The sequence below is a fragment of the Neopsephotus bourkii genome, unplaced genomic scaffold (assembly GCF_033783945.1).
Source record: "Neopsephotus bourkii isolate Nb327-2 ecotype Australia unplaced genomic scaffold, CSIRO-AGI_Nbou_v1 NB_1292, whole genome shotgun sequence".
NCBI lineage: Eukaryota > Metazoa > Chordata > Aves > Psittaciformes > Psittacidae > Neopsephotus > Neopsephotus bourkii.
This window is the reverse complement of record NW_026901776.1, coordinates 7,361,485-7,387,560: the sequence shown is the minus strand read 5'-3', so window position 1 is coordinate 7,387,560 and position 26,076 is coordinate 7,361,485. Positions and strand designations below refer to the sequence as shown.

The following is a 26,076-nucleotide window of genomic DNA, read 5'->3' as shown; positions in this document are numbered from 1 at the left end:
GCCGAGAGTGCGGCTCACCTGTAGTGCGTGTCACTGGGCCTGGCACTCATCGCAGCTCCAAAGGGTATGTTCGAGCGCCTCTTGGTTCTCCCTCTGAAGGAATCGGTCCTAATTCTGTCTGGAGACACTTTACTGACTGGGATTTTTTTCACAGTATTTGGTGAACCATTCAACATTTTCCTGCTGAAAAATATGCTGAGAAGTCTCCAGGTTCTTTTTTCTGCTTTCTAAAACTGTCTTTCCGAGCAATGTGTCTTCAAACCCAGCTCCTGATCAATCACTTGAATTAGAAATTGGAATTAATTTTCCATGACTTTTACGTTACTGGTACCAGTTCTCTATTTGATATCACAGCAGTGGTCTCGCAGGGTTAAGGGTGGTCTCCCTGCTATGCCAGGAGGCACAGACATACTTTTGAATGTTGCTTTGCAGAACCTATTGGAGATTGCATCAAGATGGAACGTGAGTGTATGGAGAAGATCAACCATTACTGTCAAAAGCATAAATTTACCCTGGTTTATGCTGATGTCAGCATGACTGGCCCATCTCATGATCCTGTGTAAGTTCACTATGCACCTCAGTAACCATCAGGACTCTTCCTGCAATAAATGAAGTAGATAAAACATGAAGTCGTAGAAGTTACGTACTGGAAGTGAGTGTGTGGTGGGAGAGCTGGTTGGAGCCATAAAGTGAGTGGTAGGTGGGTGAAGAGGGTGTTGTGATAGAGTTTGAGGAGAAAACTGATTCTCCATTTTTTGGAAAGCAGCATCAATGCACCTGTATCTATACTGTAAGTAACTATACTATAGGTATGTTACGCATCTGCCATGAAATCTGTCATGTGGTGGGATAGCTGGCAGCAAATATTTCAGTTTATGATCTATGCTAACTTAAATGCTTTGTTTATTTAGTTTTACAAAGCTGAGAAATTATTTGTGAGTTATGTTGCTAGTTTCTAACTATAAAGTTGGGCCTATATCAATTGATTGGGTACCAGCATGTTTTATGTATAGTCAGTTTTTGAACATCTGTTACAAGAAAAGTCTTTTGCTTAAGCTGCTTTGCTTTTACTTGAAGAGACAATTACAAGTGAAGGAATGAGTTTTATTTCTTTAACACAGATATAGTGTTTTGCTATTTTTTCCCTGGCCAGAGATCACAGATACTCAAGATCTATCATGTTTCCTTGTGTGATTTCTTTATTTTCGTTTTTGCTAGTTTGCATGTAGACATGCCTTATGCTAATGCTTGTTTCTTCCAACGCCTTCCTTCTTGCCGGTCAGCACTGTTTGCACTGACTTATTCTTAGACCTGACCATAGTCTCAAAATAAATTATTATCTGGGTGTCAAATGTTAGTTATCTTAATTTTTCTTTTTTTTTTTAATTGCATGAGCTGCATGGGGAAAATCCTCATCATAGTAATGGCCACAGCTGTGGCTACACAGCTACATCTGCATGCTTCAAAAGTGATGGCATGGGACTAAGAGAATTCACACACATTTAAAATTTACTGGGTTTTCCCATTTATTGCACTTTTTCCTTTTTTTTTTTTTTTTTCAGTGTACTCTGCTACATTCGCAAGTACCGTTCCATCCACTCTCTTGTACCTGTAAATGATGTGAAGTGGGACGGTGGTATCCAGGAACATGCTGGATAACTTGGGCTGTTCCAAGTAGTACAAGTTGCAGTGTCAGGCTACAGCAATGAGTGCTGTAAACGTCCTCCAGTGCCCTTGTGGTGCTCTTTCCTAGTGCTTGGTTGGCTAAGACACGAATACTTAAATCGTAGAATCATAGAATAGTTAGGGTTGGAAAGGACCTTAAGATCATCAAGTTCCAACCCCCCTGCCATGGGCAGGGACACCTCACACTAGACCATGTCACCCAAGGCTCTGTCTAACTTGGCCTTGAACACTGCCAGGGATGGAGCATTTACAATTCACTTGGGCAACCCATTCCAGTGCCTCACCACCCTAACAGTAAAGAACTTCTTCCTTATATCCAATCTAAACTTCCTCCGTTTCAGTTCTGACCCCTTACCCCTTGTCCTATCACTACAGTCCCTAATGAAGAGTCCCTCCCCAGCATCCTTATAGGCCCCCTTCAGATACTGGAAAGCTGCTATAAGGTCTGTGAAATACTTTCACAGTTATCTTTGTAGATAATAAGAGAGTTGAATTTGAGAATGTTATAATGTACATATGAGACAAAATGTTACAATATTTTAGAAAAGTTTCCTTCATTGCAGGTTCACAGTTGCGGTTAAGGTAAACGGTAAAAAATATGGTACAGGCACTGGTAAAAATAAGAAGGAAGCAAAAGCAATTGCAGCAAAAAAGGCCTGGGAAATGATCGAGAAACAGGTGAGTAAACTGTAGGATTTATTTTTTTTTCCAGTAAAAATCGAAGATGAATCTCTGAAATTAGCCATTGGAGAGTTTCTAATTATTGAAGTTGTTCTGTCTTATTCAATGCTTTACTTTAAAAGGAACTTTTTCTTACTGTTCTGCTACAGTGTTGGTACATAATATCAAGAATGTTTCTTTCTCTGCTCTTATAGGAGGGTAAGGAAATGTATTTGCCTTTCTTAAGCTGCCTTGGTACATCCAGAATGGACAGTGTTCCTTTTTCATCTTCACAGCTGTTCAGTAATTCGATGTCTTGAAAACATTTGCAGGACATTGTTCATTATGCCTGTTGCCTCTCTCATAAAACTCATAATATTGCTTACTTTCACTTAACCTGATGCATCTTTGTCATTATATTCTTCATTCTTTTATTCTACACTCTTTGTTCTTCCTTGATTTAGTTTAGGTTTGAATTTTGCTCCTCTGTTTTCCAGCACATGTATTGTTGGTAGCCATTCTTTACGTTTCCTTTTGACTCTGAATGCTTGTTAGCACCTTCTGACTGAAATCTCTCCTTATCTGTTTCCATATGCTTTCTATTGTGTCTCCATCATTACTTTAACACAACTGCTGCATATTTGCTGATGTGTTATTAATGCTGCCTAATCATGAGACAGCTGAAAAGGTATGCTTTCCCCTCTTGTACATGCACAGAGGCATTTGCAGCCCTTGCTAATCGCAGCAGCAGCAGCATCGTGCTGCCATCCTTTTTTTTTGTCAGGGTTTAAAAATATGAAAACAATTCAGAAGGCAGCATTGGCTGCTTTTTTATTTTTTTTTTTTTTCTTTGGTACAATAGTAGAAAAACTGGATTTGCATTTGCTTGTAAACCCACGGTAGTAATTCTGGGTTGGGGTAGCTCCCCTTTGCCACAAGGGACTCGGTTAATGCAGACTTGGGATTCCTTGAAAATATTTCAAAATGCTGACAAACTTTGCAGCTATGTTAGATCTTGTGCATTGTTTATCTTAAGCTATCTATTAAGTTTAAGTTTTTAAGTTACCTATTTTGTTTATTTTATAGCCAGAGAGTCCTTCAAATACCCAAGCTGCAGAATTATCAACAACCCAGATGACCTTATTACCTGTACAGTCTGGTGACTATGTCAGCCAACTAAATACGTATTCACAAAGGACCTTGCAAAGAGTCAATTATCCTAACACACGTACTGGAGATGCCCATGCTCCTGTGTAAGATGTACTTTTGTCTCTGTACTTGCTTTTAATATTTCTTTGTATTGTATAACACTATGACCCACTACCATTAGTTATCCTGAGTAGCATTAGATGAATCTATAGAAATACAATAATAATTCGGACGTAGTCTGGAGAGAATCCAGTGGAACACCATTAGGGTGGTCAAATAGTTGGAGGAAGTGGTATGAGAGGCTAAGAGGACTGAGTCTGTTTAGCTAGTGAAAGAGATGGCATGATGATAAAATGGTAGTCAGTGTAGACAAATTATTAGTTCTCTTGGTTGTAGCTCCGGCACCTTGGTTTATTTCTCAGCATGTATCTTGGAGACCTGTAGGAACCAAGTGCCAAGGAGTCTTTATGTGTTTGTGTCTCCTTCTATGTGTATAGCAGTCAGTGAGTCACAGAAACATTCCAGTTAATGACAGCTGAGGGATGATAAAGAATATCAATGTATTTTAACTCTTGACAGTATCTGCTGGAAAACTTCTCCTCTATTCCCCTGCAAAATCAACCATTTTAAAACCTAAACTGCGAATACTTTGTGATTGTGGGTGCATATGATGATGGTTTGAGGAGTTCAATCTTAAAAAGTGCTAAATATTCACTCTCTGACAATTAGTTAACTTGAAGGCATGTCAAAATAGTTATCTGCCTTTATTAATTAGATTAAATGTGCACTGGAAATACTGTCCTGAAGATTTATGTTTTGGATTTCCATTCTATGATGTCAATTGACCGTAGTCTTTAAAATCATTAAACTAAGACTTGTATGGGATATAAGATGTTAATCCCTGTTGTGTTTTCCAGGTTTTCTTGTCGATGTATAATTAGTGGTTATGTGTATGGAAATGGCACTGGACCTTCTCTAGCCGCTGCAAAACAAGCTGCTGCAAAACAAGCATTTGAGAAGCTAGTTGAGGAAGGCGCTATAACAGTATGTGCTATATTTCACCTTAAAATGGGAGTTTAATTCTTGCATCTGTAATCTTTGAACAGATTTCCTCATTGTATTTAAAATCACATTCCAAGGATTCCACTTAAGGAAAAAACAATCCATATTTTGGTGGGTTTTCTGGGCTACGGGATTCTGTAGGTAAAATTTTTGTTGTGTTTCTATAGTCAATTGATGGATTAAAAAAAGAAATCTCACAGTCGGTATCTCTGCATTTCAGAAGAGGGTCTGATATGTTGTCAGTCAAGGATGCACATGTATGAAAACATTCTGAATTCTGACTGCTCTAATGTACTGGGTGTTTCCCGTGTGAGCTGCTGTTGAGCTGACTGGCTAAGAAAATAAATCTCTTGCTGCCTTCTGTTGGATCAAAAGTGTACCGTGCAATGCCAGAAAGGCAAAAGGGGAAGTGGGAATCAACAGGGCTTGCCTTCTGTAGTATTCCAAAGCAGAGTCTAGTAAAACAATTACTAACACCTTCCTTCGGAGAGCAGAGCCCTTGTCTTCATGTTGGTGGCCGTATTTTCATATGTGCAAAAAATCATCAGAATCCTAATAGTGATCTAAACTCACTTCTGAAAGGCAGACAACAGTATATAGGAACTAACTTAAATGCAATTTAAAGGGAAGGAAAGCAGTATGGTGGAGGAAAGAACTCTTTTGAGTTAACCATGGAATTAATTGCCTATTAAACCTCTAGGATGCTTTCTTAATATTTTCCTATGTTGTGAGCTCATGGGTCTTTGGATTTTCGTTGAAGTCTGAAATTTCCTACTTAAAAAGAACCTCTGTAGCTGTTACTCTAAAATTGGGGTATTGGTTGTTTTGGTTTGGTTTGAATTTTTATTAATTCCCATCGATGTGTGTGTAACAAACAAAATGTAACCAGGAAAAAGTAGTAAAAGCCCAGTACTCCCAAATTAAAGGAAAAGAAAAAATAAAAGAATGTTTGGTATCATTGACACATAAACTTTTTTGTCTGCTTATGGCCTGTAACAATGGTAGGTGTTGCTTTTAATGTTACATTTATGCTCTTAAGACATGGAGGGGGGGAAGAGGAAGAACCTCTACTAAGTAGTTAGAATTAGGTTATTTTAGTGAACCCTGATTTAGTAATCTAGGTTTTGCAGGGTTTTCGCACCAAAGATGTTAAATGTCTTTTTGTACCAACTGAAATTTTCTGTTCTGCCTATTACACATACTAAAGCCTTCATAATTCTTGTTTTCCATGCAGGCAATTGCATGTGCAGTAAAAACATTTGCTATTTATAGCTGTTACTTTTATCCTGATTCTTAACAGGTCCAAGACTCATGCCTATATCTATGTAGTCTAAATATATAAATATGTCTATATAGTCTAAATATGAGTGGGAAAATTGCTGTCTGTGACAGGGCCCAGTGTTCTACTCCTCTGGGTGGAAGTTAGGCAGATGCCTTACTTCTGCAGGGCTTTGAATCTTCAGCGCAGCTAACAGCTTCCACTTAGGATCTTGTAATCTTCCTTCTCCCCTCTTTGAATGGGATTTTTTACATGCTTTTGTTAAACTTTTTTTTTCTGTTGTTTTGTTTCTGTTTTTCAGATGGGAAATGGAACATCTAACAGCAACTCTACATTTAGTGACAATAGTGATTTCCATCAAGTGTCAACTCAGTCTGACTTGGAGTAAGTTGGGTTCACTGATGATGTGCTAACAAAATGTATTTACTAATCTTAGAAGGTCACGTGTTCTTGTTATTAATAAAATCTGTGTTAGTTTTTTTTAATGCAGAATAAAGCTGTTTGACTTCTTACATGCCAGAGAAAAATCTGTTGTGCAATTTTATTTGAGTGCTTATGGGTTAGCTTGTAATTGTAGAGCTGTCAGATAATATTTACTTTTTGCTGTGAGTTTTTTCAGAAGCAATTTTATGGTGTAAACAGAATAACCTTACCTCATTGTTATAATGGCATTATTGCATGCCAATTTTAACACATTTTCCTGTTATGGTACTCTTGTCAACTCAGTATAATACAACTCAAATACTTTTCCTGTGCCTCACATTCTGCTTTCTTCTCTGTTTTTGTGTGAGTTTTCTTTGTGAGATATGGGGTTTTCGTTTGTTTTCTTCCATTCCCCATATACAAGGGGAAAATTTGCTTAGTGAAAGACAATGAACCTGCAGACAGTTTCATTTGTGATTTGGAAACCCTAGGTCTAAGCCTTTTGAGTTCAGCATTTAACTGCAGTGCCACAACCACTTCTTTTATGTTTTTGTGGGATTCTAAAGCAAGCCAGTATGTATAACGCTAGAGGTGGCTGTGCTGTCTTGACATAAAAACCTGTGTTTAACCTATTTATTTAAAGGCGATCATAAAATATGTATCATATAGATAGATCATAGAAATAGAGGATTATATTACAAAATGTTGTTGTTTTATTAGCTTTCCAGCATAAAGTTTTGTACTTTAAATGCATCACAATTGTTAATGATTTTCCAGGTTTTGGCTTTAGAATCTATGGGGGGGGGGGGGTTATGCCTTTTTCTTTGTTGTGGTAATCATTTTATTTGTTTTACTTTCACGTAAACCTAGTTTCTTCTTTTTCAGTAGCAACAGTATTTGCTTTAAAGACTCAGCTGCAAATTTGGCAGAAATAATGGAAAACATGGCAGTATGTGAAAAGCCTTCGCCTTCTCAGGTGTAGTATGAAAATGGTCTTCCTCATAACTACATTTTAGACCCTGAATAGAGCAAGCTTCTTGAAAGAGTGTAGCATCAGTTTGTTCCTTTATCTACTAATCACTAGAAAACATCTGCGATTTTTCCCTAAGTATATTTAGGACATCTGTGCTGTTAACCGTTAGACACTTACTTCTGTACTTTAGACCCAATCTATGTGCTGCTGACCAAATGGGCAGTGCTCCCAAGAAAAGGAGCCAAACTAAGTCTGTATTCTTCTGTGGGAAGAGTATGATAATGTCATACATAGCATATGTGAAAATTAGAAGCTAAGATGTGGCTTCATTCATATTACATTGCATATATAAGTTATGAACACATTTATAGACAATTCCTAGATACATTCTCAGACATATTTTAAACTAAATATAGTTAAAATAGCCAGGATATTTCAGTTAGAGTGTTGTTTTTTTTCTCTTTTTCATTTAGAGAGACACACCAAGTTCTGCTCTGAAACTCCGAAGGTACGTGTCTGTTTCTAGGTTGTTATCTCCCATAAGCTGTATTGCAAACCACTGTAGTGTTTCTGTATCTAGTAAAGAAGTGGCAATATTGGGAGGTAGATTTCTTTTGCCAGATATTAGGAAAATGGCCATTATAAGTTTTGCTTTTATCTTTGTTACAGAAAATTGGCAGCTAATTTTAATAATGTGAGAGACAAGGAAGAGGTAAAAAAGATGTCAGATGAGAGTTTGCCAGGTTTGGACACAAATACCAGTGAGGGAAATGAAAGCCCATACACTGTGAATAAAAGGTAAGAAGGACTTCTATTTTTTTTCAAGATTTGTATCGCAATCACAGTATGTAGTGGTCTAGATTTGAGGAGTTTTTTAATCACAGTATCACACAGTATCACAGTATGTTAGAGATTGGAAGGGACCTCAAAAGGTCTAGTCCAATCCCCCTGCCGGAGCAGGAACACCTGGATAAGGTTACACAGAAATGTGTCCAGGCAGGTTTTGAATGTCTCCAGAGGAGACTCCACAACCTCCCTGGGCAGCCTGTTCCAGTGTTCTGTCACCCTCACTGAGAAGAAGTTTCTTCTCAAGTTTAACTGGAACCTCTTGTGTTCCAGTTTGTACCCATTGCCCTTTGTCCTATCATTGTTTGCCACTGAGAAGAGCCTGGCTCCATCCTCATGACACTCCCCCTTTATATATTTATATGCACTAATAAGGTCACCCCTCAATCTCCTCCAAACTATAGAGACCCAGCTCCCTCAGTCTTTCCTCATAAGGGAGATGCTCCACTCCCTTAATCATCTTAGTTGCCCTGCGCTGGACTCTCTCCAGCAGGTCCCTGTCCTTCTTAAACTGAGGGGCCCAGAACTGGACACAATATTCCAGATGAGGTCTCACCAGGGCTGAGTAGAGGGGAAGGAGGACCTCTCTCGACCTACTAACCACCCCCCTTCTAATACACCCCAGGATGCCATTGGCCTTCTTGGCCACAAGGGCACAGTGTCGGCTCATGGTCACCCTGTCGTCCACCAGGACCCCCAGGTCCCTCTCCCCTACACTGCTCTCTAACAGGTCGTTCCCCAACCTATACTGGAACCTGGGGTTGTTCCTGCCCAGATGCAGGACTCTACACTTTCCCTTGTTATATTTCATCAAGTTATTCCCCGCCCAACTCTCCAGCCTGTCCAGGTCTCGCTGGATGGCAGCACAGCCTTCTGGCGTGTCGGCCACTCCTCCCAGCTTAGTGTCATCAGCAAACTTGCTGATAGTACACTCAATTCCCTCATCTAAATCATTGATGAATATATTAAATAATACTGGTCCCAGTACCGACCCTTGAGGCACTCCACTAGATACAGGCCTCCAACTAGACTCCGCCCCATAGACTACAACTCTCTGGCTTCTCTCCTTCAGCCAGTTCACAGTCCACCTCACTACCCGATCATCCAGACCACACTTCCTCAATTTAGCTGGGAGGATGCTGTGGGAGACCGTGTCAAACGCTTTGCTGAAGTCAAGGTAGACCACATCCACCGCTCTGCCATCATCCATCCACCGTGTTATTTCCTCGTAAAAGGCTATGAGATTGGTCAAGCATGACTTCCCCTTGGTGAAGCCATGTTGACTGCCCCTCATAACCCTCTTATCCTTGATATGCCTTAAGATGGCACCAAGGATAAGGTGTTCCATCACAGAATGTAGAAAAGTACGGCTGTAAAAATAACTTTCAAAGCTAATCAGTATTTGAGGTACTATTTTTTCTTTTTCCTCTGGAAATGTCGGTTTCTAGTATAGCAACTGACATGCAATGTCCTTTGATGGTTACACCCAAAGGTCATTTGTGTGAAGATGTGAGAGTGATTACCCTACATGCTTTCAGGGGTCAGGTTCCCTTTTTATTTGTTTTTTTTTTAATCTTTAAGACTGTGATTTAGACCTGTATAATGCCGAGTGATCTCTCGAAATGATGTTGCAGCCAGTGTAGTAGACCAGTCAGGATCATTTTTAGATCTTAGAAACTTAACATTAAGTATGCTTAAAGTTTTAAAGTTTTTATATATAAATATGTATATATATATATATATATATTTTTTTTTTAAGATTTCTTGAGAGTTTTAAGAATATAGAACCTATTGGTGAAGGTGGCTTTGGGAATGTTTTCAAAGCAACAGCAAAGCTTGATGAGAAGACCTATGCAGTCAAACGAGTTAAATTCGCAAAGTAAGTACTGTATATTTATTTCTAGTTTTTATTTTAGGATAACCTTAATCAAGATTTTAGTACTTTGTTTTGTCTCTTTTATAAGTCTGTATGTGTGTAAGCAATTTTCATTATTAGTCGCATGTTCTTTCTGATAAACCTATCCTTTATTTCTAAGTGAAGCTGAAAACAGCATGTTGTTTTTTGCATGCACCGGAATAATTTCAGTTGCAGCTGTAAGGAAGTAGATTTGTTAAGTTCTACCTTCCCTGAACACACTAGTGCTCTGGTTATTAATACTGCAAAATATGTTTGAAGAAAACCTGCTGATTAATAGGACATTGAAAGCAGCACTGTTACTTTAGAGAGGTTACATGGAAAGTAATGCTTACTGACTATAATTAGGGAAAATAGAGAAAAATGTAAGTAATACATTTAGTGGTTTCTACTTGGAAAATGCTTTATATATGACCCATGTAGTCATTATTCTCATGCTGTGTTACTTGTTACTTACAAGTGATGATCCCATTTTTTTTTAAGTGGTTTTCTGTTGCCTGTCTCTAGTGGAGTATTTTATCACTGGCTGAAAAACTTGATTTTCTTTTACGTAATCTATACAAAAGGTTTCAAGTTGGAAATACCTGACCCTTACATAGTTCAACTGCCCATCAAATTCTTGTGATCTTCACAGATACTTGTTCTTTTCATTGGTATTGCAATCCTGAGAACTACACTAACAAACATTTTCATGATTCTTCAAAGAAAGACTGATGGGCTGATGGGTTTGAACTTACTTCAGTAGGCACTGTTAGAAGGACAGGACAAATTTAGTAAGAATTCTTCCTGAGTATTTCCACTGACTTCTGTATATGTAAACAAACTTCACAGCAGTGACCAGAAAACATGGGTGTTTGCTACATTGTGTTTGGTTTGGAACTTGATGATCTTAAGGTCCTTTCCAACCCTAACTATTCTATGATTCTACATGGTGTAATTATGCACTGCAGCAATCTGCTTTTTTTTTCAGGTTTTTTGTTTTTGTTTGTTTGGGGGTTTTTTGGTTTTTTATTTGTTTTTCTTTTTGGTTTTTTTTTAGTGAGGCTTTCATTTCTAATATGGTTAAGCCACTTTTTTTACTTTGAATAACTGGGCAGATGAAAGAAACCCCACAGAATTTGTAATAATAATTTTGAATTTGAATGAAGAATATTATCATTTGTGGTTTTTTTCTAAATGAATGTAAAACTACTTGTATACTGCTACTTTATATCATGACTTTAACTTCATTTAATATTTTTATTGGGAAATGATTCCTCCCTCACTCCAAATAGGAATGTGCGTGAAGTAAAACAACTTGCAAGACTTGAACACAAAAACATAGTGCGGTATTACAATAGCTGGCCAGGGTACGACCATGTAACTTCTCCAGCCTCAAGGTAACTACAAAATAGTAGTTTGCACTTACAAACTTGTTTGCTATAGTGAGTCTTGTGTTGTAAAAGGAAAGGCTGGTGATTGGTTTTACACAAATATAATTGCATACAGATAATTCCATAGTTCCTGCTAGGAAAAAGGTACAGTCCTTTTCAGCAGTAGGTTGTATATAATTAAGCATATTTATATCTTCTTTTCCTTGATGAGTAAGATATGTAATTTTCTCTTTCTCCTCTTTCTTAATATACAAAATTTGCTGAATCTATAGAAGAGTATAAGAATGTAGAACTCAAAATCTGGGGCTAGAATTAAGAACAGAAACTAAAATTTGCCTGGCAGCAGGCTGCCAAATTCTTGATCAGAAATTTCCTTTTTTGAGCAAGTACTGGCCACCCAGTAGCTCTCATAGATTTAATGATTTCTCTAAGTTAGCCTTTTAACCATAATGCCTGAAACGGTTTTGGCTGTTGAGAACAGAAATACAAGATGAAATGTCTTTCATTTAGAGGTAGTCTTCCAACACTAAGACTTCTGGGAAGACAGCGGTGAGAGTTTTACTTGTAAGTTAGATTATTAACTTCTCAAAGGTTCTGTGGTAAGCTTTTTTCACTAGCTGTAAATTTGTACCTTTCGGGTAGGTTGCCTAGCCTCTACCTAGAGCCATGAAATACTAATGGATTCAAAATTATAGTTGGCATGGTATCTGTCCTATGTGGTCAGTAAATAAAGAATAAAATGGAGGGGAAATGTCTCATCAAAACCTAACGATTAATATGTTGGAGTCTCAGTATCAGTAATGCATTTTATATTGAACAGTTATTGGGTAAAAGACACAAAAAAGTCTTCAAAGCTAAGGTCCCAGCCTGGAATTCTGCTTAGTGACTTGACCTCAGAACCGCAGAGTCCCAAGCCATTTAATGTTTCTTCTTTCAGTACCTCAGGCAGCTTTATTTCAGGACACTTGAATCACATAGTGCAAGCAGGAAGACGTGGTGCCCCCTCTTCATATTGTCCTTCCCCTCCCCATCTCCAGCCCCAGCCTATCCTATGGGCTGATGGTGAGGGATATCTACTGAAAAGTGAGGGTGTCAGATGGACAAATATGTTTCATCTAGATTTCCAGCTTTCAGAAGGATGGAGTTTGAAAGAATGTGAACATTTTGGGTAGTAGAGGGAACTAATTCTGTGTTTGTTGAACAGAATAGAGAATACCTGCCAGGGACTTGCAGCAGTTGCTAGAGGGCACAATGTATGCCAAGGACAGTGCTACCTCTTCCTGTATAGACATGACATGAACCAGAATTTGGACATTCAGAAATCATTTGGTGTGAACGAAGCAAGCAAAACATTGGGGATATTCCAGGGGTATGGAGCAACTGAGCCAGGGACTGTTTGGTTTGCAGTTCTATTTATTTATATCCAGTACAAATTGGTCTAGAATCTTTTTCAAAAGCAGAAGGCTTGCAGACCGTGGTTTGGAGTACTCCAAAACCTGTAATTAAACAAACTTTTTAAAGAAGTGGAACCTGAGAATCATTGATGGCTTGAGAGGAATTGTATCTTGCCAATTTCAACATGGTATAAAATTTCCTTTTGCAGGCAGAAGTCAGACAAAGAAATTCCCTGTCTTTTCATTCAAATGGAATTATGTGAAAAAGGGCCACTGGAAAACTGGATCGAAAAGAATCGACGAAACCGAAAGTATCATGAAATGGCACAAACCACATTTTTACAAATACTGGAAGGAGTAAAATATATTCATTCTAAAGGCTTAATTCATCGAGACCTCAAGGTAAGTAGGATAGGTAATAATAAAAAAGATAAAAATAGTACTCTTTGGAATTTCCTAAAATGTTAACTAGTTCTAGTCTTTTAGTGTGTTATGTACCCCAGTAGTGTGCCTCTTCTGATATTGCTAGGAATTGTTTTTTCAGAAACTGGCTTGACTTCATCCTCAAGTCAGAAGGTAAACCGGAGGATCTCAGAATGCAGTTAAGAAATCTGCAGCCATCAGTTAACAGGCATTTTCAGTGTATTATGTGTTACTGGGTCACCAGACTGCCTACCAGAAAAATAAATACTAACTTTACTGATAAAATAATTAGAAGTAAGAAAGTGAAAAAGTTGAGTCTAGGAAGTTTGCTCTTGCCATATTGTAAAGGGATAGTTCATCTATCCTAATACATGCCGTGTTTGATACCAGCATATTCTAGTTGCTCTTTCATTACATCGGCAAACATTTCAATGCTGCTTTTTTGGATAGGACTTCAGTCTCTACAAGTCCACAATCTTTATATTGAAATAAGTTCAATGGAAAGTTAGAAGTGGTACTGTGAGATGCCTGTAGTAAGCTCTAACACTGCGATTGTCTGTGTACAGATAATGCTGCTGTGCCTAGAAGAAACTAGGATTTGAGTGGAATTCAGTGTGACCCTAAATGCTTTGCCCATGCATCAAATTCCAGGGCTAGGACTGGAGACTAAGAAGCATTTCTGGATATGAAATGTTACATGCACAATGTACCTGAAGAACATTAAAGCATGGCAGTTATGATTGAGCTAGTGGAAAAAAACCCAACCCATTGCAGTTACTGTGTCATGTACTATTTTAAATTGGGTTTCTGTTTTTAAAAATTGCATTTTTTCCTCTGCTTCCTACCCCATCAATTTCTTAATGCTAATTTCTGTGAACAATTATCACATTTTATGGGAGCACTTCCGTGGCTGATTATGCTTGACAATAAACCTTGGTCATATAGTGATTTTTCATTTTTTACATATAGCCTCAGAATATATTCGTATCAGATGAAGATAAAATAAAAATAGGTGACTTTGGTCTTGTGACTTCTGTGACATGTGACAATCTGACTGAGAACACAGGAACAAAATCATACATGGCACCGGAACAGGTAATTATCCTGCTGTATTAGTGTCTCTGTAACTAGATTTGCATTATAAAGTCAGCATTGGATGTTCCTGATCCTAATCTCGGTATTAAACAAGGTTGCCTAAAGTTCCATGGTATAACTGTATATGAGCATAACAGCATTCTGGAGAAAGCTGTCTGCAAGTGTGGTGATTTTCTGCTGCTGTCCTGACACTGTGTGCTGTAAGGAATGCTCTTGCACTGATGTGACAAACTAGTTGTAGGAGAAAGGGGTAACAACTGATGAGGAGCTCAAGTGGGGCCAGTCCTGAAGTCTTGGGGTGGGAATGTCTTGCTGTCTTCAAAAATTGTTTTAAGAGTGCTGTCCAGTTGGATTTGACTGCATTGTTCTTGTTCTGATCTTTGTAGCTCGGGGACAGATACGGAACGGAAGTAGATATTTATGCACTGGGGTTAATTTGGTTTGAGATTCTTTCGGCATTCAGTGGTCATGAGAAAGAGAAGGTATGTAATCTTTAAAAAAGTCTTGCTGTCATTGTTTTGCCTTGCTGCTGGGATCACATGCTAACGGCACGCTAGAAGCAATGTGTGTATCTATAACACTGTTTTTATTTACATTTTCCCCTTGCTTTATTTCTGTAAGACACCAAGTCCTCACACCTCTGTTGAAATGTAATAACCAAAGTAAAGAAATACTACTGGTTTTATTTCACTTATGTCTTATTGACATATACGTTAAAGCCCGAGCATGCTAAAGAATAATGTCTAGCAAAAAAACCCCACAAAGATGCTACTTCAGAAAGAAAACCAGTGTTACTTAAGCTTTTTTTGAAAAGGGATCTTTTATGTGTCTCTTGTGCTTTCTTGGTACTTTGCACATTAAGAGTGTAATGGCTTGTATGCTCAAACCTTCATATTTGTAGGACAGTGATGTAGCTGCTGAGGATGTTATCAAAGTAATTGCAAGATATACATACATGGTTGGACCCAGAAGCTCTTGAACAGTTAGCTTGGTCCTTCTGCCATCATGAGAAAACCATACCAATGTGTCTGCTTGACTCACAGGTTCAACTTGGGTCTCTTCAGCTACCCTGTAGCATTTTCTAAGCCATCTTGCTCCTGCTAATAGCTGACCGTGCTAATGTATTCACAGTTCCATAGTGTTATAGGTGAAAGGGCAAGACCAATTATTTAGTGTTGTTTCTTTGAAGCATAAAAATCTTGTGTCTACAGGTAAATGGGGAAGTCATGTGGATGGGAAGTCCTAGGATGGTCTTCAACTGCTCCATCAGTTTAAGGAACAATTTCCCTTAATGGAGGGATAAACTCTGTTGAATGTTACTGGCAAGCCCTGATCAAAGAACATCATGCAAAAGCAAAGCTAATGATTATGGCTAAGTAACTGGTTCAGATGATGCTCACCAGCAGGCAGGCTCACAGGCCTAAAGCTGAAGAGTAGGGGTAAAGCTCTAAGTTCATGGGAGCTCTTGTTTTACCGGATACTGGTAAAAAAACCCTTATAGGCTTGCTAAGCCAGGCTGTAGCATCCGTAAGACTGGCTAATGATTCAGGATGCATAGCTGTGCGCTACAACAGGACTGTCATCTTCTTTAGGCAAAAATTACACCAGTTAACAGCAAATGGATGATGTGGACTGCTCTGTTTACCTAGAAAGCTACATCATGTGGATAGAAACCCCAAAAGTTGACAGCACGTAATTAGCGATGCTTTCCGTGTTAGCTGCTTTGAACTAAAGCACTAAGTGGTACTGAAAGTAAAAGGGAGGAAACAAACCCACTTGGCCAATGGCAACATCCAAAGTAGGAAACCTAAGGAAAGATCCAAAGTAAAGAAAAACTGGTTTGTGCATTTTGGTTTTGTTTTTGTTTTTATTGTGGTAAGAGGCTATAAACCCACTACTTTTAAATTAAGAAGGATAATGGTTCTGAAGTAGAGGACTGCTGGAAGAAACACATTGTTTTAGCATGTGAAACTTTGAAGTTAAAAAGGGACAAACATAAAACCAAGGTAGAATTAGATGTAAAAAACCTGTCAAACTTTTCAGTTACTTTCTTTTTGAAAAGAAAGGGCTTTCTGAAGCCCTGCCTTTTTTGTATCAGTTGCATTTTCCTATTTACTTCAGTAACCTATATGAGTCATAAAGTGAGATGCAAAATATAATAAATGAAAACATCCTAAACCTGTTCTTTTTTATGAATCTCAGCTATGGAGTGAAGTTAGAGATGGTGAACTTCCAGAGAGCTTCACCAACCGATTTCCAACAGAGGTATGGGATTTTAATACATTATTTCAATTAGTTTATTTACTAATTAAAAATAATTTACTGATATTTATTTCTTTATACAGGCACCCATAATCAAAAAGATGCTTTCAAGAGACCCTTCACGAAGATACTCTGCATCTCAAATACTTGAACTTTTAAAGTCTGTTGATAAAGACAAGCCATTTAGAACTCATACTCAGTAAATGACCTTTGGAAAAACTTTTAGACTGTGTTTAAATCCAGAGTTTGATGTCTCTTAAAACTGATGAAATACCAGTACATGTCAGAAGCAACGGCAAGACTTGGGTTATGTCTTTTCCTTGGTGTTTTGCCTTCCTGCCACTGAGAAGCTTATCAGGGTCATATCACCATTCGCATCCATCAGCTGCAGACCAGAGCAGCATACTTCTGCAAGCAATCACTTGCGATTTTACCTGGAAACACAGGTTGTGGATGAGCTGAACTATATTCTACAGTACATAAAGTAACCTAGTCCTCGTCTCCTAGAAGACTGATGGTGCTAACTGGCCTGTGACAAATCACTGTATGCATGCTCTTAATGCATCCATTATCAGTTGAGGTTATCTACTGCCATTGAAGTGCTGTCTTGTGGTATGTAACTCAAACCTTTCTGATTTGTTCAGTGATGTTTTTAATAATTACTAGAATACTCCCATTAATACAAAGACTAATTTTGGTAGAGAAAATATGAGGAGTTAGTGTTGGGTTATTCACTGAATTTCAGTTCTTTACGGTTTGGTTTTTTTTTACAACAGTTCTTTACAGCAGCTCTACATTCCTGTTGAACACCTACTTCCTTCAGTGCTCTAGAACTTAAAAATACAGTAATAGAGTTTAGATTTGCTTTAAACTTCCAAAAACCTTAGATTTTGAGTGGGTGCTTGCTTAAAGGGAATAATATAAAGGGACGCACAGTAATTTTTATATTCTTATGGGAATTATTGCTGGTCTGCAAGTATTTATTGCTAAGTAAGAATCTGATTTACATCCTTTTCTAAAGCTTGAAGTGGTTTTTGTTTTTTTTGCCTTATTATGAATCACAAATACCCCATCACAGAACGGTTTGGGTTGGAAGGGACCTTAACGATCATCTAGTTCCAACTCTCCTACAACAGAAGCAGGGAAATCTTCCACTAGAACACGTTGCTCCAAACTCTGTCCAACCTGGCCTTGAACGCTGTCAGAGATGGGGCAGCCACAGCTCCTCTGGGCAACCTGTTACAATTTCTTGCCACATTCATAGTAAAGAATTTTTTCCTAATGTCTGATCAGAATTTACCCTCTCAGTCAAAGCCATTCCTTGTCCTGTCACTACATGCCCTTGCAAAAAGTCTCTCTCCAGAATTCCTGTAAGCTTCCTTTGGGTACTGGAAGGCTGACAAAGATCCTGATAAAGGTCCTGACAAAGCCTTCTCCAGACTGAACCCCAACTCAAGTGGCTTAGCAATTTCATCTGCTGGTTCCCTCAGGGCCTCTGGATGCATCTCATCAGGTCCCACAGACTTGTGCATCTTCAGGTTCTTTAGATGGCCTCAAGCCTGACTGCATACAGCACATTCTTCATCCCTGCCTTTGCCCTTTGCCTTCTACAACTTGAGTGGTGTGGATGGAGCACTTGCTGGTGAAGACTGAGGAAAAAACTTCATTGCCCACCTCAGCCTTCTCCATGTCTCAGGTAGCCAGGTCTCCTGTTTTCTTCCAGAGAGGGCCCACATTTCCCCTAGTCTTTGTTTTATCACCAGCATACCTATAGAAGCTTTCCTTGCTGCTGTTGATGTTCCTGGCCAGATTTGATTCTATCAGGGCTTTAGCTTCCCTAGCCTGATCCGTGGCTGGGAAGCACACAGCATTTTACTATTCTCTACCAAGTACTATTTCTCTGTTGTGGTCAAGATCTGGGAGTTCCACTGCCTCTTCCCTTTCCATGCACTGGGATCTAACTGACATACAGTTGTATTCAATCTTAAATATCTTGTCAAACCTTAATGATTCTATACTTCTATACAACTACTCTTACAATATGAAAACCGGTATATGCCAAACTTTATAGTTCTTGGACAGAGCATCCGTAACACCATTATGTTTTTAGTGTTAAGTAATACTGACCCTGTCCCACTATTTTTTTTTATACTTTTTTCTAGTACTTGTGTATTTCAGCAGTACATTTCTATTAGTGACTGTTTACAGTAGCAATTGCTGTTCCCTAAAAATAAAAGTCTATTAAAATATATTTTTATATATTTTATATACAAAAATCCTCCAACAACATGATCTAGCACTATTTTAGGGATTGTAGTGGTAGGACAAGGGGTGATAGGTTCAAACTTAAACAGGGGAAGTTTAGATTAGATATAAAGAACAAGTTCTTTACTGTGAGGGTGGTGAGGCACTGGAATGGGCTGCCCAAGGAAGTTGTGAATGCTCCATCCCTGGTGGTGCTTAAGGCCAGGTTGGACAGAGCCTTGGGTGACATGGTTTAGTGTGAGGTGTCCCTGCCCATGGCAGGGGGGTTGGAACTAGATAACCTTAAGGTCCTTTCCAACCCTAAATATTCTATGATTCTGTTTAGTTGCACAAAATATGCACCTTTATGTGCCATAGAATGTTGGTTCAAATAACGTCTATGTTTCATAACCTTTTTTCTCCACCAGGTCTAAGATTGTAAAGAAAAGAAAGTGATGTTTAGTTATCTTTGTAAAGATAAAAAAATAAATCCTGTTTAACACACTATACAATGGAGTTACTAGCCAGTATTTATTCCTTACTCAAACCTGAATTTTATTATCAGCTGGTCTTGTTCAGTTGGGTGGGGCATAAACAAAGACTATGGAAGGCTTACTTACCCTGCCTCTAATACCGTAGTTCAACTAGAAATACAAAGTTTTAATTCCTATTACTTTATGCATCAAATAGAGAATCTGTAAGATGCTTCAGAAATGTGAGTTTAACTGCCAACTATCCTTCTGCGTACTTTGATGTCAATTATTTAGTATGGCACAGCTTCATACCTTCTAAAAGATATTATGAACTATACATACTTATGTAGGGGTTCTTCCTTTAGAAAGGGGTTAGTCATGATCTGCAGCACTGTCTCCAGGGCAGTTTGAAGATAAATCTTCAGAGTCTACAGGATAAGCAGAGAAAAAGTGAGTAATTCCAGCTCAGAGTGGGACAGGGTGTGGGGGAAAGTTGGTAAACAAGTGAACACAAATTTTATCCTCTTTGGTGCAGTGAATTGGGATAGTGGTCTAACTCTTTCAGAAACACCTGCAACCTTTCACAGCTTTGCATGGTACTGGTTTTAATCTATTTTTTTTTCCTCAATTTAATATGAATACCAAATCAAATAACCATCTGTGTGGTTGGTTGTTCAGAGTTTTTTTTTATGCATATGAACACCTAAAAATTGGTTTATAATCAAAATGTACAAAGCTTTGTGCAAAAAACAGCAGGAAAACTAGCTATGGTAAAGCTTAAAGCATCCAGTAAGAGAAACATGAAGGATAGACTTTACTATTTGAATCCAGCTGCATAAGCAAAGTAAAACACACAACAGGTTTACTCTCACCTTCATAGGTTGTGCCACACCAGATGCAGTAAAAGTGGTGTTCTCTCAAATACGCAGTCAGGATGTGCAGCTTTTCTGATACCTAGGGATATGTATAGGTATGCAATGATCTGGGTCTGACACAAACAGTTTGAGCTACTACCTTTACTAAAATAGACTGTTTAACCCTTTTCTGTGGAAAAGCTACACAATACTGTAGCTCAGTAAGGCATGAAGTTCCCCATATTTGTAGTAGACTGCACAGGAATTCACAGTCTCTGAAAAGTTAATGGCTGTTGTTTTCTCATCCTTCTTTCTAGCTATGAAACCTGCACCCAAGAGCTAAAAATATTACCTAGCTACCTTATTTCAAGTATACAATGTTTTTGGTGTAATTTTTCACACCTAATCTCTGCAAATAAAACACATACAGCTAACAGCAGCTGTGTAATCTCGTTCTCAAAAGATGTGAATTTCCAGTGTCCCTCTTGAGATCATCTGAAGCATTTTCAGAAATTCCTTAGCGATTCTAAAATTCAGCCTAAGACATGAGGCATCCAAAATGAAAACTCAAAAGAAAATAACTTTATCATATACATGGTCCTGCATATCTTGGCAAAGACAAAAAATGTTTAGAATTTAAATTCTAGGCTATTTTTTCCAAAGACCAGCTTCAAAACCAATGAGCAATAAATCGGTGGCTTAGCATTTTGTATTATATCCTTTAACTGCTATAAAAAATACTGGTCTAAGATTGCAAAGAGGCCATTCACTACAGCTTCGAAGGTGACCTGTATACGTATGTCCTTCCTACTTATATGTATACATACACACTTTTTAAAGGAATATTTAACTGAAGTCTGAATCAAGCCATTAATTCAGTTGCAGAGCTTACACTTAAGTCTGAGCTTGTGCACTCATCTTCCTTGTCTTCTTCATCGTTTTTGTCTTCCTCTTCGGGTTCTAGCCAGTACCAAGTCTCCTTAGGAACATCGATATCCTTAAATAACGAAAGACTTAAATGAAAATTATCTGCCTTTGCAGGTTTTCTTGTTAGATGCTGGATAAAACCAGTTTTTCTAGGTGAGATATTAGATTTTAACTTTCCTGTATAATATAACCAAGAATCACTAAAACTCTAGTGGGGAAACTAAGCAGAACAGTCCGCAAGAAGGATTATTTACTTTTATCTTAAAAAAAAATAAATAAAATGATGGGGTGGTATTAACAGGTTAACTGACAAAAAAAGAAAAGTACTTGAAGTTTTCAATGGTCAGAAATTTTTAGTAGTTTATGTGTGACTCCTTACAGGTGAAAGGTACTTTGGTCTGGATTTTTTGTTTAGACCCTTCTTTGGTGAATCTAGTGATTACCTCAATGATGATCCCCATCCTTGGGTATACTCAAGAGCTGTCTGGACATTGCCCTGGACAACATGCTTTAGGTGACCCTGCTTGAGCAGGAAGGCTGGACAAGGTGATCTCTAGAGTCTCTCCCTTTCCGCGTCAACTACTCTGTGATGATGATGTTCCCTCACTTGAAGCAAACAGCACTGTCATTTAGGGAGGCTTGACACGGGCTACTGGAAGATAAGTTAACAGCTCAGAAGTAACCACAAGGATGTGGGAGCGAAAACAGGTGAGCTCTGACAATGCAAATTAACATAGGTCCTCACATAACTCACCACGAGGTTGGTGTACACCTTCAGATATCTTAATGGTGCAAACACGTATTTTGAAATATTTTAAAAGGACTGAAGTGTTGCCAAACATGAAGACTTTGGGCTAGTAACCCCCCAGTTTTAGAGAACACCCAAGAACTGACTATTTTGTTTGCAGCCTGTATGTCTAACCTATAAGCCTTCTTTCCAACCTAAAAACCCCCGAGTCTCACTTTTTGCATGTCTAATTGCTGGCAGGCCCTCTGGCTTTTTCGGAGGTCCCCTTCCATCTTACGTTCTTCTTGTTTGGTTTTAAATCTTATTCTGTTAAGAAAAAGTAGATGGATAAAATAAGCAGGTAGAGAAACTGAGACACATTACAGTTGATAGCTTTTCTAAAATAGAAAATCTAAGATTCTATCCCTCCTAATTCTCTCAGACCAGGACAACACTGAAGTTAAGAAGTCCCTCTGACAGTTTTTGTGGGAGCACACAAGTATTTCTTGGGAATGTCTTGGGTTTTTTTGGACCACACTACATTGAACACTGTTTCTTCATCAGGTTTTCCTAAGATACAAAAGAAGTGGTCCATTAAACATCCACAGAAGATGTAGCCTTCCCTAGGCTTTCCTTCTCCACATATAATAAGGAAATCGGGAGAATAAAAACAATAAAACCTAAAAGAATTCATCCTAATTTTAAAAATTGCTGTAGCAACACTGCTCAGGATTAGCTATGGCCTCCTATTAACAAAAATTACATGGTTCTCCGATTTGAAAAGTTGACTTAAATTACTATGTATATTGTTTGCGTTATTAACATCTACAGAAATAAATGATGCAGCACATGCTTTTAGTGTGCACCTGCTTTTGCTTTAGAACTAAGAAACATACTATATACTTGAACTCTTACTTCTCATTCAAAACATTAAAAAATAGCAACACATTATAAGAATAACCTAACTTGAAGCATAAAAAGAATTCCAGTTCAGGCACTGCTTGGAGCATCAGTTACATCATTTTACCTGAACTGATCTGCAGCTTGTTCATTTGCTTGCTTTTTCATATGGAGTTTTTGTCTATAGTTTTCCAGTTTTTCTTCAGCTTTTCTCTTTTTTAATTCCTCATGACCAATCCCACTTCTGCCTATGTTAATTCAAAACATGAATGTAAGCAGTTGAGAAGCAATGATACTTAACTAAGTAAATTAAGAAATATCACAAACCTGTTTTTATGTTCAGAGGGATAGGTTCAACAATGCCTTCTCCTGTGAAGGAAAAAATAGGTTAATTTAAGAAATCAAGTCTTTCTCAAACTATGCCTTATGCAGTATATTCAAGCAGGCAAACAGCTTTTACCATTAAATATGTACATTTTCCTGTGGTGGTTTGTTGTTTTTTTTTTGCTTGGAAGTTGAAAAAAGCCAAATCAATGCATGCTCAGTGCATTACAAATCGCCCAGCTGACCTGGAAATGCCTCTCTCTTTTGGCTTGTCTGCTGGATTGCTATAAATCTTTTCCAGGAGACTACCCAACTGAAAGAAAATGGCCTTGACTTGACAGGTATAACATACCTGTGGTGAAGACTGCTTTGTTACAGGCTTCTGTACCATTTTTCATTTGAGACTCTCTCAACTTGACAACTTCATCTACTAAAGCTTCGTAAGTGTAGGCCAGTGTGTACCATTTCTTCTGAAACCAACTACAAATTCAGAGGGAAAGGCTGACTTTTTGTGGAACACTATTAGCTTTGCAAGACCATGAAAATATTCTTAAAGCAATTCCTGTGGGCATGCAAGTTCCCTTGCATCTCTCAACCTACACCATTTTTTAGGAGATTTACTCTTATCTTTTGCTCTGCCACAACACATTCACAGTTCAGCAACATTAGGGTTTCTGGAGAGGCACTTATCCACCCTAAATATAAAGTGGCAGCTACAGTCTGTAAAACATGAAGGTACATCTGAATATAGACACACACTTCCAGTGACAGCTTACCACTTTTGCCAAGTGCCTGGCCGCTCTTGTAGCCCATCTTCTGGAGCAAAGCAAAGCCTTTGTTCTCACTGCCCAATGCACTTTTCAGTACCAAGTCACGTCTCTCTTTTTCTTCTTCTTTTATGCTCTTCTGTCTGTTCTTCTCGTTGGCTTCTTTTTGCTTTTCTTCTTTCTGAATAGCTTCCTTCACCCGTCTCACCATAGGCAAACCCGGCCTTACATCCTGTCTAAGAGTAACTCCAGCAAATATTAGCACTCTTAAAAACATGGTTACAATCACTTAAGAGGAGAAAAAAAAAAAAAGAGCCACCTACTTAATAAATAAATCAGACATGTAGTCTTCCTCTTCTTCCTCCATGTTTAGCAGGCATGCTCTGTTCCAACCCCTTTCCTATAAACGCCGTCAACACGTTTTATCACCTATTTCATTTCTCTGCACTTCACCTGAGAGGCAGAACCCCCTTTCGAACGGGGAAGCACTTGCCGCTCAGGCCTGCTGCGCTTCGTGCGCCGCCGAGGCGGGAGGGGCTGACGGACGACAACAGGGGAGACCGAAGGAGAGACCGGACCGTGACCACTTCCTTTCCTCTCCCCTCCCTCCTTCCTCGGGGTACCCGTACCAGGCCCAGCGGCCACAGCACACTTTCCCCGCCGCCACGGCGGGCAGCCGAGGGAACCCCCGCACTCACCCGCCTGCGTCCAGCCCGGCGCCTGCGTGCGGCCACCCCCGGCCCTCCGGCGCCTGCGCACTTGCCGCTTCCTGCTCGGCGGCAGCAGGTAGCTCAGGGCTGCCGGGTGGTGTCGGAGTTATCGCTGGGCTGAGGGGCGCAGCCGCTCGGGCGTCCTGTCCTCGCCGGTTCTCTCTCCGCCAGCCCGGCCGGGCACGGTGCGGGTGAAAGCGGCGAAGCCGGCTGGTGGTGGCCCCGCCGTGGGGGGTGCATCGCTGCGTGGGCCGTGGCGGCGCGGGTGAGGGGGCGCGTGTGGCGCAGTCTGGCTGGGGCTGTGTTGTCCCGTTCCCCTCCACCTTCCCGGGGGCCACGGCCGCGCTGTCACCGCCTCACGCAGCCCGGAGCTGTCAGGACGCGGCCGCCGCACGGTAGGAGGGAAACGCGTCCGCGGTGCTCGGGATGGGCTCCGTGTGTGTCTGTGTGCTGCTGAACGTGGTGGTGCCGTCCTGAGGCATTATCTCTCGAAAGGGTTTTGGACCTGGGGAGGTGCTACAGCCTGTGAGAATGGCCGATACAGGCAGTGGGACCCAGGCATAGAAGCGTATTCATCCGATGTGGTGCTTCAGGAGGATGTTGCTTTTCCTAAACGTGCCCAGTTTTTAGCATTTTGGCTTAGCTGACTGAAGTTCGTGTGTGATGAAAGATCTTAAGGGTTCGGTTAGGCTATGAAACGGTGGCTGGAGAATAGAAAGAAACTCCAGTACACCTGCATCTTTTATAGTCCCTATAATGCTTCAGTCTAGCTTGCCGGCTGACTTTGCCTGTGGGAGATCCTGTGGGAGGTAACAGTGTATTTATTACTTGTAGCATGCACAGCAAGGCGCAGCCCTCACCAGAGTCAGTAGAACGTGGTGGACATTTTTGGCTGAGTTTTGGAGCAAACCTTCTGCTAGTGTAGGTGAGCTTTGGATTGCTGACCAACAGCTGTATATCGGGCTCCAAGTCTTCAGTTAGGTCAGTATGTGTGTATGTGTTCAATCCTAGAATGGTTTGCATTCAAATGTGACCTTAAATATCATCCAGTTACATCCTAACCCTAACATCCAGTTAACCCTAACCCTAACCCCTGCCACTGGCAGGAACACCTTGCACTAGACCAGGTTGCTCAAAGCCCCATGCAAGCTGACCTTGAACACTGCCAGGGATGGGGCAGCCACAGCTCCTCTGGGCAACTTGTTCCAGTGCCTCAGCATTCTCACAGTGAAGAATTTCTTCTCTTTTGTGTAACTTAGATCTCCCTCTTTTATGTTAAAGCCATTCCACCTTGCCCTGTCACTGCCTGCTCTTGTAAAAAGTCTCTCTCCAGATTTCTTGTAGCCTCCCTTCAGGTAGTGGGAGCTGCTATAAGGCCTCCATGCAGCTTCCTTTTCTCCAGGCTGTCTTCGTAGGAGAGGTGCTCCACCCCTCTGGTCATCTTCATGGCCTCCTCTGGACTTGCTTGAGCAGCCCCATGTCCCTCTGTGTTGGGGGGCCCAGAGCTGAACGCGGTACTGCAGGTGGGGTCTCACCATAACAGAGTAGAAGTGGGTTCTTGTGTTCAATCCCTTGTGCTTCAGTGGCACAGCTGAATGTATGTGTGAATT

The 26,076-nt window shown here is 39.7% G+C and overlaps 2 protein-coding genes across 14 annotated transcripts; one reads left to right on the top strand and one right to left on the bottom strand.

Moving 5' to 3' along the window:
* The first annotated feature begins 11 nt into the window (after positions 1-11).
* On the top strand, positions 12-16,839 carry EIF2AK2 (eukaryotic translation initiation factor 2 alpha kinase 2). 8 transcript variants are annotated; one of them, XM_061365852.1, is made up of 16 exons: positions 12-64; positions 433-559; positions 2,250-2,364; positions 3,433-3,599; positions 4,413-4,539; positions 6,138-6,220; positions 7,130-7,235; positions 7,706-7,740; positions 7,902-8,030; positions 9,838-9,957; positions 11,268-11,372; positions 12,970-13,162; positions 14,153-14,278; positions 14,665-14,760; positions 16,481-16,543; positions 16,624-16,839. In XM_061365852.1, the coding sequence occupies exons 2-16, from the start codon at positions 456-458 to the stop codon at positions 16,741-16,743; spliced, it is 1,689 nt and encodes a 562-aa protein (XP_061221836.1). In that variant the 5' UTR covers positions 12-64; positions 433-455; the 3' UTR covers positions 16,744-16,839. The 8 variants fall into 8 exon arrangements, with proteins under 8 accessions (XP_061221836.1, XP_061221838.1, XP_061221837.1 ...); XM_061365854.1 differs by lacking the exon at positions 12-64 and having other exon boundaries at positions 7,148-7,235; XM_061365853.1 differs by lacking the exon at positions 12-64 and having other exon boundaries at positions 7,145-7,235.
* Positions 3,595-24,284, bottom strand: GPATCH11 (G-patch domain containing 11). Of its 6 annotated transcripts, none has more exons than XM_061365864.1 (9): positions 24,080-24,280; positions 23,766-23,992; positions 22,993-23,034; positions 22,793-22,913; positions 22,002-22,092; positions 21,004-21,108; positions 20,130-20,211; positions 19,600-19,685; positions 3,595-3,933 (listed from the first exon to the last, which is right to left on the bottom strand). In XM_061365864.1, exons 1-8 carry the CDS (start codon positions 24,121-24,123, stop codon positions 19,630-19,632), a joined length of 768 nt encoding a protein of 255 aa, XP_061221848.1. In that variant the 5' UTR covers positions 24,124-24,280; the 3' UTR covers positions 3,595-3,933; positions 19,600-19,629. The 6 variants fall into 6 exon arrangements, with proteins under 6 accessions (XP_061221848.1, XP_061221847.1, XP_061221850.1 ...); XM_061365863.1 differs by lacking the exon at positions 3,595-3,933 and adding an exon at positions 16,474-16,974; XM_061365866.1 differs by lacking the exons at positions 3,595-3,933; positions 20,130-20,211 and adding an exon at positions 16,474-16,974 and having other exon boundaries at positions 24,080-24,284.
* Positions 24,285-26,076: the final 1,792 nt, after the last annotated feature.

Coding starts and splice junctions, on each gene's coding strand:
- EIF2AK2 (XM_061365852.1), top strand. CDS start 456: ATGGAACGTGAGTGTATGGAGAAGATCAACCATTACTGTCAAAAGCAT. Junction 2,365..3,432: donor GGGAAATGATCGAGAAACAG/GTGAGTAAACTG, acceptor TTTATTTTATAG/CCAGAGAGTCCTTCAAATAC. Junction 14,761..16,480: donor GTGGTCATGAGAAAGAGAAG/GTATGTAATCTT, acceptor TATGAATCTCAG/CTATGGAGTGAAGTTAGAGA.
- GPATCH11 (XM_061365861.1), bottom strand. CDS start 24,123: ATGGAGGAAGAAGAGGAAGACTACATGTCTGATTTATTTATTAA. Junction 22,093..22,792: donor CAAGCTGCAGATCAGTTCAG/GTAAAATGATGT, acceptor TTTTCTTAACAG/AATAAGATTTAAAACCAAAC. Junction 20,212..21,003: donor GCACAAGCTCAGACTTAAGT/GTAAGCTCTGCA, acceptor ACATATCCCTAG/GTATCAGAAAAGCTGCACAT.